The 14,792-nt window shown below is 46.3% G+C and overlaps 1 protein-coding gene across 1 annotated transcript in view; it reads left to right on the plus strand.

Annotated features, from left to right (window-relative positions):
- susd5 (sushi domain containing 5) overlaps positions 1-14,391 on the plus strand; it is a 33,528-nt gene extending 19,137 nt beyond the window's left edge. Inside the window, exons 3-5 of the mRNA XM_023975645.2 lie at positions 2,044-2,153; positions 3,149-3,337; positions 7,579-14,391. Of these exons, the coding sequence (XP_023831413.1) occupies positions 2,044-2,153; positions 3,149-3,337; positions 7,579-9,710 (2,431 nt within the window). The 3' untranslated portion in view covers positions 9,711-14,391. The remainder of the gene's footprint in view (positions 1-2,043; positions 2,154-3,148; positions 3,338-7,578) is intronic.
- The last annotated feature ends 401 nt before the right edge of the window (positions 14,392-14,792 follow it).

Raw genomic sequence — 14,792 nt, forward strand, 5'->3', positions numbered from 1 at the left:
GGTCTAATGAGTCCCACGTTTTTGGTTCCAACTGCTGTGTCTTTGTGAGACGCAGAGTAGGTGAAAGGATCATCTCTGCAGGTGTGTATCAGGTATGAAGGTAAGACCCAGATGCAGACAACGTCGAATTAACAATGGTTTAATAATCCAACAGGGGTAGGCTAGACAGGTCAAGGCTGGCATGGGTCAGTAAACCAGAGGTGGGGCAACGGTACCGGACGGCAGGCAGGGTCAGGGGCAGGCAGACGGGCTCAGAGTCAGGACAGGCAAGGGTCAAAACCAGGAGGGCGAGAAAAAGAGAGACTGGGAAAAGCAGGAGCTGAGACACAAAAATGCTGGTTGACTTGACAAACAAGATGAACTGGCAACAGACCAACAGACAACACAGGTATAAATACACAAGGGATAATGGGGAAGATGGGCGACACCTGGAGGGGGGTGGAGACAAGCACAAAGACAGGTGAAACAGATCAGGGTGTGACAGTGTGGTTCCCACTATGAAGCATGGAGGAGGAGGTGTGATGTTGTGGGGGTGCTTTGCTGGTGACACTGTCAGTAATTTATTTAGAATTCAAGGCACACTTAACCAGCATGGCTACCACAGCATTCTGCAACGATACGCCATCCCATCTGGTTTGCGCTTAGTAGGACTATCATTTGTTTTTCAACAGGACAATGAACCAACAAACCTCCAGGCTGGCTAAGGGCTATTTGACCAAGGAGAGTGATGGAGTGCTGCATCAGATGACCTGGCCTCCATAATCACCCGACCTCAACCCAATTGAGATGGTTTGGGATGAGTTGGACCGCAGAGTGAAGGAAAACCAGCCAACAAGTTGTCAGAATATGTGGGAACTCCTTCAATACTGTTGGAAAAGCATTCCTCATGAAGCTCGTTGAGAGAATGCCAAGAGTGTGCAAAGCTGTCAACAAGGCAAAGGGTGGCTACTTTGAAGAATCTCAATATAAAATATATTTTCATTTGTTTAACACTTTTTGGTTACTACTTGATTCCATATGTGTTATTTCATAGTTATGTTTTCACTATTATACTACAATGTAGAAAATAGTAAAAATAAAGATGAGTAGGTGTGTCCAAACTTTTGACTGGTACTGTATGTTTCTGGTTTATGCTGTAATCACACTGCAATAATATTTGACTAAAGTGGAGACTAAGAGAGGGCAGCGTGCTGTGATATCTTTTTATTTCATTTTACCTTTATTTAACTAGGCAAGTCAGTGAAGAACAAATTCGTATTTACAATGACGGCCAAGGAACAGTGGGTTAACTGCCTGGTTCAGGGGCAAAACAACATATTTTTACCTTGTCAGCTCGGGGATTCTATCTAGCGACCTTTGCGTTACTAGTCCAATACCCTAACCACTAGGCTACCTGCCGCATGTGATATCTGAACTGTAGTATGTAACTTAGAGAGAGACAGAGCAGCTCCATTCAGTGTGATGTTATTCTGCAGAAACTCTGAGGATTTACACTGGATTATATCAACGACGTGATACTCATGTACACATGTGCTCATACATAAACTGTGTGTATGTGTGTGCGTGTGTGGGTTGACCTTTAGGTCAATAGGTGCAGTCATAACCATACAATTTCAGGATCTCCTGTGGCTGGCTAATCCCCCCCCCCGCTATATGCAGAACTCACCGCTCTATCATAACATTACAATCAATTAGTGTGTGTGTGTGTGTGTGTGTGTGTTCAGTTTGATACATATGTCATTTTTTCTCACTGGGCTCATGATAAAAGCTGTAACCAGCTGGTTTAGGTGTTAGTCCATTAGGTCTAAAGAAACATTGTCTCTCTCTCCATCTCTCCTTATTTTTCTTTCTCCAGGACTACAGTGTGTAGTAACGTTTGTGTTATTCTCCAGGACTACAGTGTGTAGTAACGTTTGTGATATTCTCCAGGACTACAGTGTGTAGTAACGTTTGTGTTATTCTCCAAGGACTTTACAGTGTGTAGTAACGTTTGTGTTATTCTCCAGGACTACAGTGTGTAGTAACGTTTGTGTTATTCTCCAGGACTACAGTGTGTAGTAACGTGGGCAGTGCTCTGAAGGCAGTGGATGTGAAGATAGAGAACACTACAGAGGACAACACACACCTGGATGTCTTCTGTGTCAAAGACAAGGGTCAGTACACACAGACACACACAGACATGCACACACACACTCACACACACATGCACGTATGCATGCACACATACACACACACACAAGCGACGCGCATGCCCCGCCCACCTGAGGATCTGTCTTTGTCAGCCATTTATTTCCTGTGTTTGAGGAGTGCAAAATCTACTTGTTTCTTATATCTTGCTGGATTGATTGCTTTCATTTACTCTGGCAATTCTTTCCCACTCTTCCTTGTGCCATTTGTTTTTTCCCGTTAACGTTACGATCGCAGAAACGTTTGTAATGACCAGTCAAACACACTGGTAATGGCTAAAATGGGCTCAATGGAATACATTGTCTTTCCGTTGCATCTATATAAGAACGGAAAAGCTTGGTCGCAGATTTAAAGCACCGTCTCTACACTTACATCACAAGAAAGAGAAGAAAGATCACTTTATTTTTGTGTGTTGATTTTTGTGCAATCTCTCTCTCTCTCTATCTCTCTCTCTCTCTCTCTCTCTCTCTCAACTGGGTTTGAATCTGGGTCATCTGTGTGCCACAAGATTGTGTTAGCCCACTGAGCTAAAGCCTCAGATTACCCATCAACTGAGCGTGGTTCACCTCCATTACACATACACCTCTCCAGTCCAATGGACATAGAAGAGGATGGGGTTAGAAGTTGTTTTTGGACCAGGCCCCTGTTGGACGACACCCAAGGCTGATGTTTGGGTTTTAACTGAGGAACAGGAGAGTTACTGTGGAAGCTGTAACACCGCAAAGAGAGAAGAGTAAAAAGGGAAGAAACATTTAAATCTGTGCCCACTTTATTAGAGATCCGCCATGTTATAAGCCAACCAATCCATGACAACCAGCCTTTGTCTCCACTACTGAGGAGAAGGACAGATAGAAAAGCATGTCCTACCACTGTATGTTATTACTTATAATGTTGTATATAACCTAACCATAACATAATTGTGATATAATCGAACCTAACCTAATTATGTATTACCTTTCAGGTGTTCCATGTGGAGACCCCCCTGCGTTCCCCAACACGCATCTCCAGGGCCACACAGGGTTTGAGATGGGGGACGAGCTGCTGTACTCCTGTCTTCCTGGTCATGTGTTGCCCAGCGGCCACTCAGCCTTCAGCCTGCTGTGTGACAGCTGTGGAGAGTGGTACGGACTGGTACAGCTCTGTGTAAAAGGTAAATGTGTGTGTGTGTGTGTGTGTGTGTGCGTCACCTGGTTTCATGTTTCCCTGACATCTCACGTCAGAGCTGTGACCTCTGACCACAGGAATCTGTGATGAGTTCACTCTGTTCCCTTCCTGGTTATTAGTCATCCCTTTAGTGGGAACAGTGCTGCGGTCCAAGATGGCGTCACTTTGAGCGGGTGTATTTGAACATACGTCCCGATAAACAAGGAAGATCATGATCAATAATATTTCTGGTAAACTGACCCTTACTTGAAGTAACAGAAGGTGATTGGAAAACACGGTGATCACACAACTACATGGGCAGAAGAAACCGAAAAAGCAAGGCATGGCTGAACAGATGCTAATCAGCTCAGATGTCAGCAGCGAGACAGAATCATGTAGGCCACGTGAAGACTTTCCAGAACTCATTGCAAAATATTATTTTTACCACTGCCACTTACATCTAGTAAGAGCCCTCCTACCAAATTCAGGGCAGTCAAAAATTGTTCTGCAACCCTGACATTCTCAAGGCCATCTTTGAAAACTGGCCATCATTGAAAAGACAACAGAGACAAATCCCATATCAATGGAGTTTCTCTCAGCCACTGTGCAGCAGCTCCTCAACCAGCTGTCAACCCACAGTAAAAAAATACTAACAATGGAAGCTAAAGTACAGAAACTCCAACAGGTGAATCGCCAGCTGCGACAGAATGTCATGGAAGTCCAGCGCCACAGCCGGAGATGGAACCTGAAACTACATGGGGTGCGAGAAGAAGACGGGGAGAACATACGGAGCGTTACCATTGACAACCTCGGTGAAAGTAGCACCCAGGATTCAAGACAAGTTCCCGGATGTCGTCGATGGGAAAACTAAGATATGACGGATCTCCGCGGACAACCATCATGCGGTTCACAATGATAATCTACAGAGATGTTGTATGGAAAGAAGCCAAGGAGTCCAAAAAGATCGACTGCCATGACGTCAAGTGAATGTCATGAGAGTACTGAATGTTTTGACAACACTGTGGTCAGGTATATAGCTACATTGAATTGAAATCGAAGTCAAATGAAAATGTTAAGAGTAATTTAGCTAGCTCGAGTAATAAGTCGGTTGTCATTTTTACATTCATCCCATTTTATATCACCAGGTTCGTACATGTGAATACGGTTTCATCAAATTGATCACAACTACCTCGGTTTAGGGTAGTCTAGTTCTTTCTCTAAGCTCAGGTTTCCTTACTAGCTACCTAGCTTACTAGTTCAACTAGTTAACCTGTTACGGCTGTCGTCGGAATGAGACCAAGGTTCCACCTGGCTGACTGGCGGCTCTGGCAGTTCCTGGCTGACTGGCGGCTCTGGCAGATCCTGGCTGACTGGCGGCTCTGGCAGATCCTGGCTGACTGGCGGCTCTGGCAGATCCTGTCTGGCTGCTCCTGTCTGGCGGGCGGCTCTGGCTGCTCCTGTCTGGCCGGGCGGGCTCTGGGCTGCTCCTGCTGGCGGGCGCTTCTGGCTGCTCCTGTCTGGCGGGCGGCTCTGGCTGCTCCTGTCTGGCGGGCGGCTCTGGCTGCTCCCCTGTCTGGCGGGCGGCTCTAGCAGCTCCTGACTGACGGACGGCTCTAGCGGCTCAGGACAGACGGGTGGCTTTGAAGGCTCAGGACAGACGGGCGGCTTTGAAGGCTCAGGACAGACGGGCAGTTCAGGCGGCTCTGGGCAGACGGGCAGCGCAGGCGGCGCTTGGCAGACGGACAGCTCAGACGGCGTTGGGCAGGCGGGCAGTGCAGGCGACACTGGCAGGCAGGCAGCTCAGATAGCGCTGGGCAGACGGCAGACTTGGCCGGCTGAGGCGCACAGTAGGCCTGGTGCGTGGTACCGGAACTGGAGGTACCGGGCTAAGGACACGCACCTCAAGGCTAGTGCGGGGAGCAGCAACAGGACGCACAGGACTCTGGAGACGCACAGGAGGCTTGGTGCGTGGTGCCGGAACTGGAGGTACTGGGCTGGAGACACGCACCACAGGGAGAGTGCGTGGAGGAGGAACAGGGCTCTGGAGACGCACAGGAAGCCTGGTGCGTGGTGTTGGCACTGGTGGTACTGGGCTGGGGCGGGGAGGTGGCGCCGGATATACGGACCGTGCAGGCGTACTGGCTCCCTTGAGCACTGAGCCTGCCCAACCTTACCTGGTTGAATGCTCCCGTAGCCCGACCAGTGTGGGGAGGTGGAATAACCCGCACTGGGCTGTGTTGGCGAACCGGGGACACCATGCGTAAGGCTGGTGCCATGTATGCCGGCCCGAGGAGACGCACTGGAGACCAGACGCGTTGAGCCGGCTTTCATGGCACCTGGCTCAATGCTCAATCTAGCCCGCCGATACGTGGAGCTGGAATGTACGCCGGGCTATGCACACGTACAGGAGACACCGTGCGCTCTTCCGCATAACACGTGTTCTGCCCGTACTCTCGCTCTCCACGGTAGATCGGGAAGTTGGCGCAGGTCTCCACCTGACTTCGCCACACTACCCTTTAGCCCCCACCCCCCACCCCCCCCCCACACATTTTTGGGCTTGACTTACAGGCTTCCTACCGCGTCGTCGTGCTGCCTCCATTCGCCGGTATGCCTCCGCACATTGCTCCATCGAATCCCAGGCGGGCTCCGGCACTCTCCTTGGGTCGATCGCCCACCTGTCGATCTCCTCCCAGGTTGTATAGCCCAGATCCTTCTCCTGCTTCCGTGCTGCCTCCTCATACCGCCGCCTCTCGGCTTTAGCTGCCTCCAGCTCTTCACGAGGGCGGCGATATTCTCCCGGTTGTGCCCAGGGTCCTCCGCTGTCCAGAATTTCCTCCCAATTCCTATAGTCGTGCGTTCGCTGCTGCTGCCTTGTATCACGCTGCTTGGTCCTGGTATGGTGGGTAATTCTGTCACGATCGTCTTTCGGTGAGAGTGGACCAAGGCGCAGCGTGAAGTGAATACATCTTCTTTTATTTTAACGAAAACGAAGAACACTGACAAACTATACAAAACAACAAACGACCGTGAAGCTACAAAACGAAAGTGCAGACACAAGCTACTAACGTTTAGACATAGACAATTACCCACAACCTGTCTAATGCCTATGGCTGCCTTAAATATGGCTCCCAATCAGAGACAATGAAAGACAGCTGTCTCTGATTGAGAACCACTCAGGCAACCATAGACCTACCTAGACACCTACACTGAACACAACCCCATAAACTCTACCAAAACCCTCTAATACAATACAACCACCCAAGATGAGACAAATACACACAAACATCCCCCATGTCACACCCTGACCTAACTAAAATAATACAGAAAACAAAGATAACTAAGGCCAGGGCGTGACAAATGTACTTTTAGAAAAAGATATATAAAGGTTTTTATTCTCTATTTTGGTTAGGCCAGGGTGTGATTAGGGTGGGCATTCTAGTTTCTTTATTTCTATGTTTTTTATTTCTTTGTTTTTAGCCGAGTGTGGTTCCCAATCAGAGGCAGCTGTCTATCGTTGTCTCTGATTGGGAATCCTACTTAGGCAGTCCTTTTTCCCTCTTTCATTTGTGGGTTCTTATTTTTGCACTGGTTGTTATTTTGCCCTGCAGAACGTCACGTTCGTATTTTGTTTTGTTGTTGTCGGTGTTCATTATAAAATAAATAGAATGAGCACATGTACGACGCTGCGCTTTGGTCCACTTCTTCCCATGACGATCGTGACAGTAATAATAATATTAATAATACACATTTTAAAAAGACAATAAATGATCTAAAAGAAGAAAAAAACAAGAAAAAAAAACAGTCATCACTTCAGTTCCATACTTTTCTATAATTATATTTTCATGTGAAGTGCAATACTTTTTGCTCAAGTCAATGCACTACATACGGAATAGGGCGCCATTTTAGATATGCCCTAGGCCTAGGGTCTGATTTATGCCTGTTACAAAACAGCATCCCAGTTGTGAGCGAGAGATATAAACGGGTGTCATGACACCTCTGTGATAGATGCCATCACTAGGCATGTGGAGTAGGAGAAGAGGGGGAGGAGGGAAGGAAGGGGGAGAGGAGAGGGCCGGAAGACAGCTAGCTAGCCTGGACTAGGAGACATAATGCCAAGTCCACGTTGATTACGAGTCTCTATACTGTGTGTGCGCACGCTGCATTCTGGGTATGTGTGTGCTTGTGGCTGATTCTGTGTTTTCTCCCCACCCCCCCACCCTCTTTCTCTTTTTCTCTCTCTGTATCTAGACAAGACAGAGGCCCACATTGACTATGAAGATAAGTTCACTGATGATGATCACCACCTCTCCTACGACACCCCTACTGAGGAGGACACACAGGAGGAACCGGTAGAAGAGGAGGTGCAAGAGGAGACGGCATATGTAAATGTGGAGGAGGACACAGGAGAAGAGGGGCACAGGGATCAGGAGCAGCAGGAGGCCAGCTTCAGCATGGCGGAAGTAGAGGAGCAGGATGTGGAGACGGGAGGAGAGGAGGAAGCGCAGGGAGGAGAGGAGCTGTCTGTGGGAGAGGAGGAGCAGCAGGAGGAGGACGTGGGGGAAGGACTGGTGACTGGAAGAAAGGAGGAGGAGCTGGAAGACTCGACAGACCATCCCGTCGATGAGGAGAAGCAGGAGGAGCAGGAGGAGGGGATGGGTATGTCGGAGGCGACTGAGGCGCCCGTCTCCCTGCTTTCCCAGAAGCACCTGTTCTGGTTCCCCTCAGAGGCCTTCCAGGAGGCGGGACATGTGGAACCCACCCACCCGCTAGTCACACAGGACACACCCACCGAGGGGGACAACCGTGTCAGGGCCTCTGGCAGCGAATCAGAGGAGAGCAAGGAAGACAACAGCCAACCAGAGGAGACAAAGGATCATGACAGCCATGAGGGTCAATTCCAACAACCAATTGACCACAATGACCATGATGACCACGAAGATGATGTTGACCATGAACATATTGACCGTGAATATGATCATGATGATCAAACAGATCCTGACCACGATGAAAGTTCTGAACAAGTTTTTGATGGTGAAGACCATGTCATTGAACACCTTGACCACGATGATCCTGATACCCATGATGGCCATGAACATGACAACCATGAAAGCTATGATAGTGAAGAGGCCCACCGTGAGGACCAAGGAGAACACAAGGAGGATGACCATGAGAAGGGGGGTCGGTATGATAACGGACACGACGAGCATTACAACATGGGTGAACACGAGGAGGATGACCGCATTCAATATCACAGCCACGGTGAACATGATGATCATGAAGACCATGACCACGATGATGTAACGGATCACCATGACGATGATGATCATGACCACTCAGATCCTAGCGATCACCACGATGACCATGAAGACCAAGACCATGTCCACGACCATGATCACCTTGATGACCATGAAGACCAAGACCATGACGATCAAGATGATCATGGCCATGATGACTATGACCACGACGACCATGAAGATGGCCATTTAGTCCCTCCCATTGGAATGACAACAGGCGAGCCTCAGAATGTAACCCAGGAGGCGGCGGGAGGAGAACCCACAGCCAGCACAGACGAGACCTGGTTGGACGGCTACCCTGTCAGTCAGGAGGAGACCGGCACTGAAAAAGTGGGAGGCGGCTCCACAGAGGAAGGGGTGGAGCCTGAGGTGCGAGGGGAGGAAGAGGAGGGTCTTGTGGTTGTCAGGGTGACAGACCGGCCCAATGAGGTGGAGATGAGTCGTCCCATCCCATTCACGGGCGTCCCTCAGGTCCCCCTGTCCCCCACGCAGGAGGTGGACCCTGTGGAGCAGGATCAGGACCAGGTGGGAGGACTCAGCCCTGCAGCCTCACCCGACTTACCCCTCTCCCCTGAGGCCACATCCTCAGATTCCTATTCAGCCGACTACACCACGCCCTCTCTGACATCGTCACTGGATGACGTCACCCCCAGAAACGCAGCCAGGCCTTCTCCCACAGACTCCTGGGAAACTACGGATCATGTGCACCCCTTCCTGGAGCACGGCCCCGCCCCCACGGCATGGACTGATGATGTCATTGACGAGGAGGAACGTGGAGCCGAGCACAACCTGACTCGACACAGCGGGGAGAGGGAGGGGGAGGAAGGGGAGAGGGAAGGCAAGACAGGGGAGGCAGGGTGTACCGGAGGTGAGGAGGACTGCCCTCCTCCCCCTCCTCCCTCCTCCGGCAGGGGGCCCACGGTGGCGGCCATTGTCATTGCTGTGTGCACGGTTGCCCTGGCAGCCGCCGTCGGTGCGTGGTGTTACCGGCGGAAACAGCAGAAGAGCTCGATGTACGAGATGAACGGGAAGGGTCAGAGTCACAGTAGACATGGACAACAGATAGAGATGCAACAGAAGGTCTAAGAGCGAGAGAGAAAGAGAGAGACAGTGCGGCTGCAGAGAGTGGAGGGAGGCTTGAGGAGGGTGAGGCGATGTGGGTTGGGGTATTTGGGGGGTGTGAGTTGAACAGCCACACACTACACCTGCAGACACAGAAGAATGAGTTGACGGGTGAGGAAGGGGTGAGGGTTGAGGGTAAGGGTATTTGAACAGTGAGGGTTGGGGCTGAGGAAGTGTTGAGGGTTGGTGGTTAGGGTCGGGTAGAGGGACGAGGGAATGAGATGAGTGGCTATGCTATGCTAATGCTAGCAGGAGTTTTCAACTCTGGTGACGAACGAGAAGGGACTCCTCCTCCAGAGCTCTGGGACATTGTGGTTCAGAATCATACCTGTTTATTACTGTTATTATTGTGTAATTACCATGTTGTTACTGTGTTATTACCATGTTATTACTGTCTTTGATGTTATTTTGATTTCATTGTTCTTGTGTGAGACAATTGAACTGTGTTATGTTGTATTATTAGGGCTCTACGTTACTATGTAGTTGTGTAACATTGTGCATGATTGTAAGGATTCCTTGTTTCTCACGATGACATCAGCATTTGAAATTGCTGTCAGAGTTGGCACCCTGATTTGAGTGGATGCATTCAGGGTCCTATTCATTAGGCAACAAATGGAAAAAAATTGACTGAAACAGGGAATTACCTGAACTTGTCCCATAAGAAACGCTAGTTTTCGTTTTCCATTACAAAACGTTCTTCCTACAGTGTGCTCTATTGAATACAACCAAGTAGATGTTCCAACGTCCATACCTCCTCTGACACTACCTAAAGACTTGGTTGAAGATAACCAAGGTTAAAACAAGAGGATTCTAATATCCCATAACTCTTTGCATAAATGTGGAAGATTTTTAAACTAAGGGAACAGCGATGCTAGTTATCAACGGCTCTGGTTCAGTAATGCTGCGTTTAGACGAGGGACGCAAAAACCGTTATTACATGTCGGCATAGCGGGACAAGAAAGCAAAAAAGATGGCGACGGCAAAAACAACGGTATGAGTTTCTATGGTGATTTCAGTAAACAATCAGTGCAAACAACATCCAGTAGAAAACAACGCTACCGCAGACGGCTAAAGTTGAACGATTTTCTCTCATTGAAAACAATCACACCAGTTTGCCATCAACCGTCTACCTTGTACCATTTAAACGCGGCATAAATCTGATTATTTCGTTTTCCGAACCTGGGTATCTTCAACCTAGCCTAAAGACAGGAAGTAGAAAATAATAGAATAGACATTACAGATATAGTTTTAGAATTCAAACGAATAAACCATAAAATTAACCATTTTTGTATGTAAGGGAACGCTAAAGCCTTGTTCACACTGCAGGCCTTAATGCTGAAATCAGTTATGTTTTCACAACCGCTTTGGAATACTGACTATCGATCCAAACAGCAGTGGTGGAAAAAGTACCCAAATGTCATACTTGAGTAAAAGTAAAGATACCTTAATAGAAAATTACTTAAGTAAAAGGGACTGTCACCCAGTAAAACACTACTTGAGTAAAACTCAAAAAGTATCAAAAAACTCTTAATAATTTAAAACTCCTTATATTAATCAACCAGACACCACCATTTTCTGTTTTTTTTATTTTTATTTACGGATAGCCAGGGCACACGTCTGATCAGAGGCAGTAGGGATGTTCTCTTGATAAGTGCATGAATTTGACAATTTTCCTGTCCTGCTAAGTATTCAAAAATGTAACGAGTACTTTTGGGTGTCAGGGAAAATGTATGGAGTAAAAAGTACATTATTTTCTTTAAGAATGTAATGAAGTAAAAGTAAAAGTTGTCAGAGTTTTAAAAAGTAAAGTACAGATACCCCAAAAAGCTACTTAAGTAGTACTTTCAAGTATTTTTACTTAAGTACTTTACACCACTGCCAAACAGCAAGTTACAAGTGACCATATGGGATTTGTGTGTGTTCAGACAGCAGTCATTTGCTGACATGGCTACGCTAGTTGTCATAGTTATGACGGGTGAGTGTGCAGTGGTGTAGGCTGATTGGTGGTGGTGCTCGTGCTTCTTATCACTCAGAAGTTATGTAGAAAGCTATGGTGACAACAATGCCTGCCATGGATGTTTCCCAGTCTCTTTGAATGTTCAAAATCATAGTGATAAAACACTTTTAAAGCCTCGAAAGGAGTCATTTTTGTCAAGCCACAGCAGTCAACTAGCTAGATAGGTAGCTGTTTAGCTTTTGTAGCACATTCACTAATTTGTTTGTAAACAATTAAAGGGAGAATTTTTTTTTTTACTTCAAATTCATCTCCAGCACCACCACAACATCAACATATACGAAAGTGGCTCGTTTCTATGTTTTGTATCAAAAAAGATAGTGGAAGATAAGTGTTTCTAATGACATCATCAGTGTGCATCATGTGATTTTAACCAATTATGGTTACAATGATGAGTAGGTATTGCCACACCGATGATGTCATTGGAAACACTTATTTTCCTCTATGTTTTTTTACTACTAAACATAGACATTTTCACATACAGTATGTTGATGTAGAGGTGGTGCTGGAGATGATGAATGTAAAGTTGTTCTTGTCAAACTGTCAGCAGAGTAGCTAGCAAACAACAAGATATGCCAAATCACATTCTAAAAACTATTTGAGGGCAAATGAATCAGATTTGACTGTTCAGACACAAGTCGCATGGCGACAGATTTGTATCTGACTTCAAACCACCTACAAAGGTTGTTTGAAATGTGACTTGACTGTAGGAAAAATAACAGATTCAAATCGGATATGCAAAGTCACTTCAATCTGCCAATGTGAACAAGGCTTTAGATCGGCACCATATTATGGTGTGTATAAAATGTACATTTTTGTATGGATGGAAGTTTGTACATTTCTGGGGGTTAACAAGAGGTGAGATATATTATCAGACAGTCAGTGCAAGGTAGAGAGGAGAGGAACGTGGGGAGAGGGGAGTAGAGGTAAAGGGAGAGGGGGGAATCAAACATATAGAGACTTGTCTAGATGGAGTGTGTGTGTCTGCTAAATGACTAAAATGTAAAACATTTGTGCACATGTGTGCGTGTAAGTGTTGGTTTTGACAGAGACGGCTGGAGAGAGATTTAGAGTAGGAGTCCAGACTGCAGACTCAGTTCAGAGACAGAGACGGGGGGATAGGGGCATAATCTGGTGTCTGTGTGTGTACGTGCATGTTTGTGTGCGTGTGTATATGTGTGTATCATACCGGTGTGATCTGCTGGTCAGCGGTGTGACGTGTTTGAAGGTTTCCAGACTGCATTGGGAGATGCCGCCGAGTGATCAGAACATCAGACGAACTGACGCTACCATGACAACACAGGCAGACAGACAGTCAGACAGACAGACAAAGACCTGCTACACACAGAAGTGTTTTTCCCCCCCATTTTGATCTCTATATTTGGGTCAATTAAAATAAATGTACTAAGTTAGTCAGAAACTTCTAAAATCTTTATCAATGCAGTTGAAATGGAGGATGTTGTGTGAACTAATATACAAGGGTATCTGCATACGTTAGCATGTGGCCTTGATTAATATGTTAACTTTTTTATTCATAAGAATAAATGTTTCAGATGAATAATAAATGTTTATAATGTAATAAATGTTTCAGATGACAAAGACTACAGAGATGGACTAATAACATACCGTACATGGCTCCATTTTCCTCACACACAACAGCACAACATTGTAAAACTCACTACTATATTTATTGGGCTGCAGGTAGCCTAGCGGTTTGAGCGTTGGGACAGAAACTGAAAGGTCACTAGTTTGAATCCTGTGCCGAAAAGGTGCAAAATCTGCCGATGTGCCCTTGGGCAAGGCACTTAATCCAAATTGCTCCAGGGTTGCCGTTGATATTGGCAGACCCTGGCTGTGACCCCACTCTCCGAGGGTGTCTCAGGGAGAGTTGGGATATGCAAAACCCCCCAAAAATACATTTCTAATACACGTGTGAAATTATTATAAAAGTTTATACCGCAGTGTGATTTAGGATTTGTTGTAGCTTCTTTAACCATGTCCATGACAGAAAGAGACAATTGATTTGACTGGAGTTTAAATAAACTAACAGCACAAAACACATGTAGCATAATACATACATAATATTGCCATACCAACCCATCTATCAATGTTATGGTTCTTTTCATTGTTTGTGGGGGAAATGATGGCCATAGTGTTCTATAGTTGTAAAAAGTATCTGTATACTATTCAGTATTAAATGTCTTGTTTTTTGTAAACTGTTTTGAAGAGTGATGTTGGTGGTGAAGATGGGGGTTATGTAAAAAAAATTGTGTTTTTCTGTAATGAGTCTATCTATCAATGTTATGTGCTGTTCTGTAAGAGTAAAATAGCCAAATACCACACTCTCTGTACCTTCACGACAGTATTTGAGTCAAGGATTGATTGATTGATAAATTCAGTTCCTTACCCACACAGGTGCCCAGCCCATATGGTTTTGTAATATAATTATTATTGACAGAAACTGCTCAGATGTCCTCACAGGGTGAACTCTACTGCTTCCTGGTCTCTTTATGACATCATCTCTGTCTGGTCCATCCATTTATAGATATTGGTTCCATTGAACAACAGTGTTAGGATGAAGTGTGTTTGTGTGTGTTCTAATAATAAACTCATAAATCTATAATTTTGTGATGCTAAGCGGTGTATGTGTGTGTGATTGCGTGCGTGCGGGCACTTTTCAAACATAATGGAAAAGAACGAGACAATATGTACATGGCTAGTTTTCCAACATAAAGACAATGATTTTCAAATAGTTCATATCAACTCTCAGTCACTGTTGACTAAGTTTGGAGTTTTTTCCTTGCTCTTCTCGACCGTGGCTGCCTCTTGATAATGAGAAGGTCACTTACTTTCTCATCTTTTCATCTTGCGTATGTGTGTGTGTGTGTGTGTGTGTGTGTGTGTGTGTGTGTGTGTGTGTGTGTGTGTGTGTGTGTGTGTGTGCCTCCTGCCGAATAAGCCGAAACAGATTCAGAAGCATGTCCTAAGCATACACAGAGGAGACGTTGACTGTACGAGAGATGAATAAAGCA

The sequence above is a fragment of the Salvelinus sp. IW2-2015 genome, linkage group LG31 (assembly GCF_002910315.2).
Source record: "Salvelinus sp. IW2-2015 linkage group LG31, ASM291031v2, whole genome shotgun sequence".
Classification (NCBI taxonomy): domain Eukaryota; kingdom Metazoa; phylum Chordata; class Actinopteri; order Salmoniformes; family Salmonidae; genus Salvelinus; species Salvelinus sp. IW2-2015.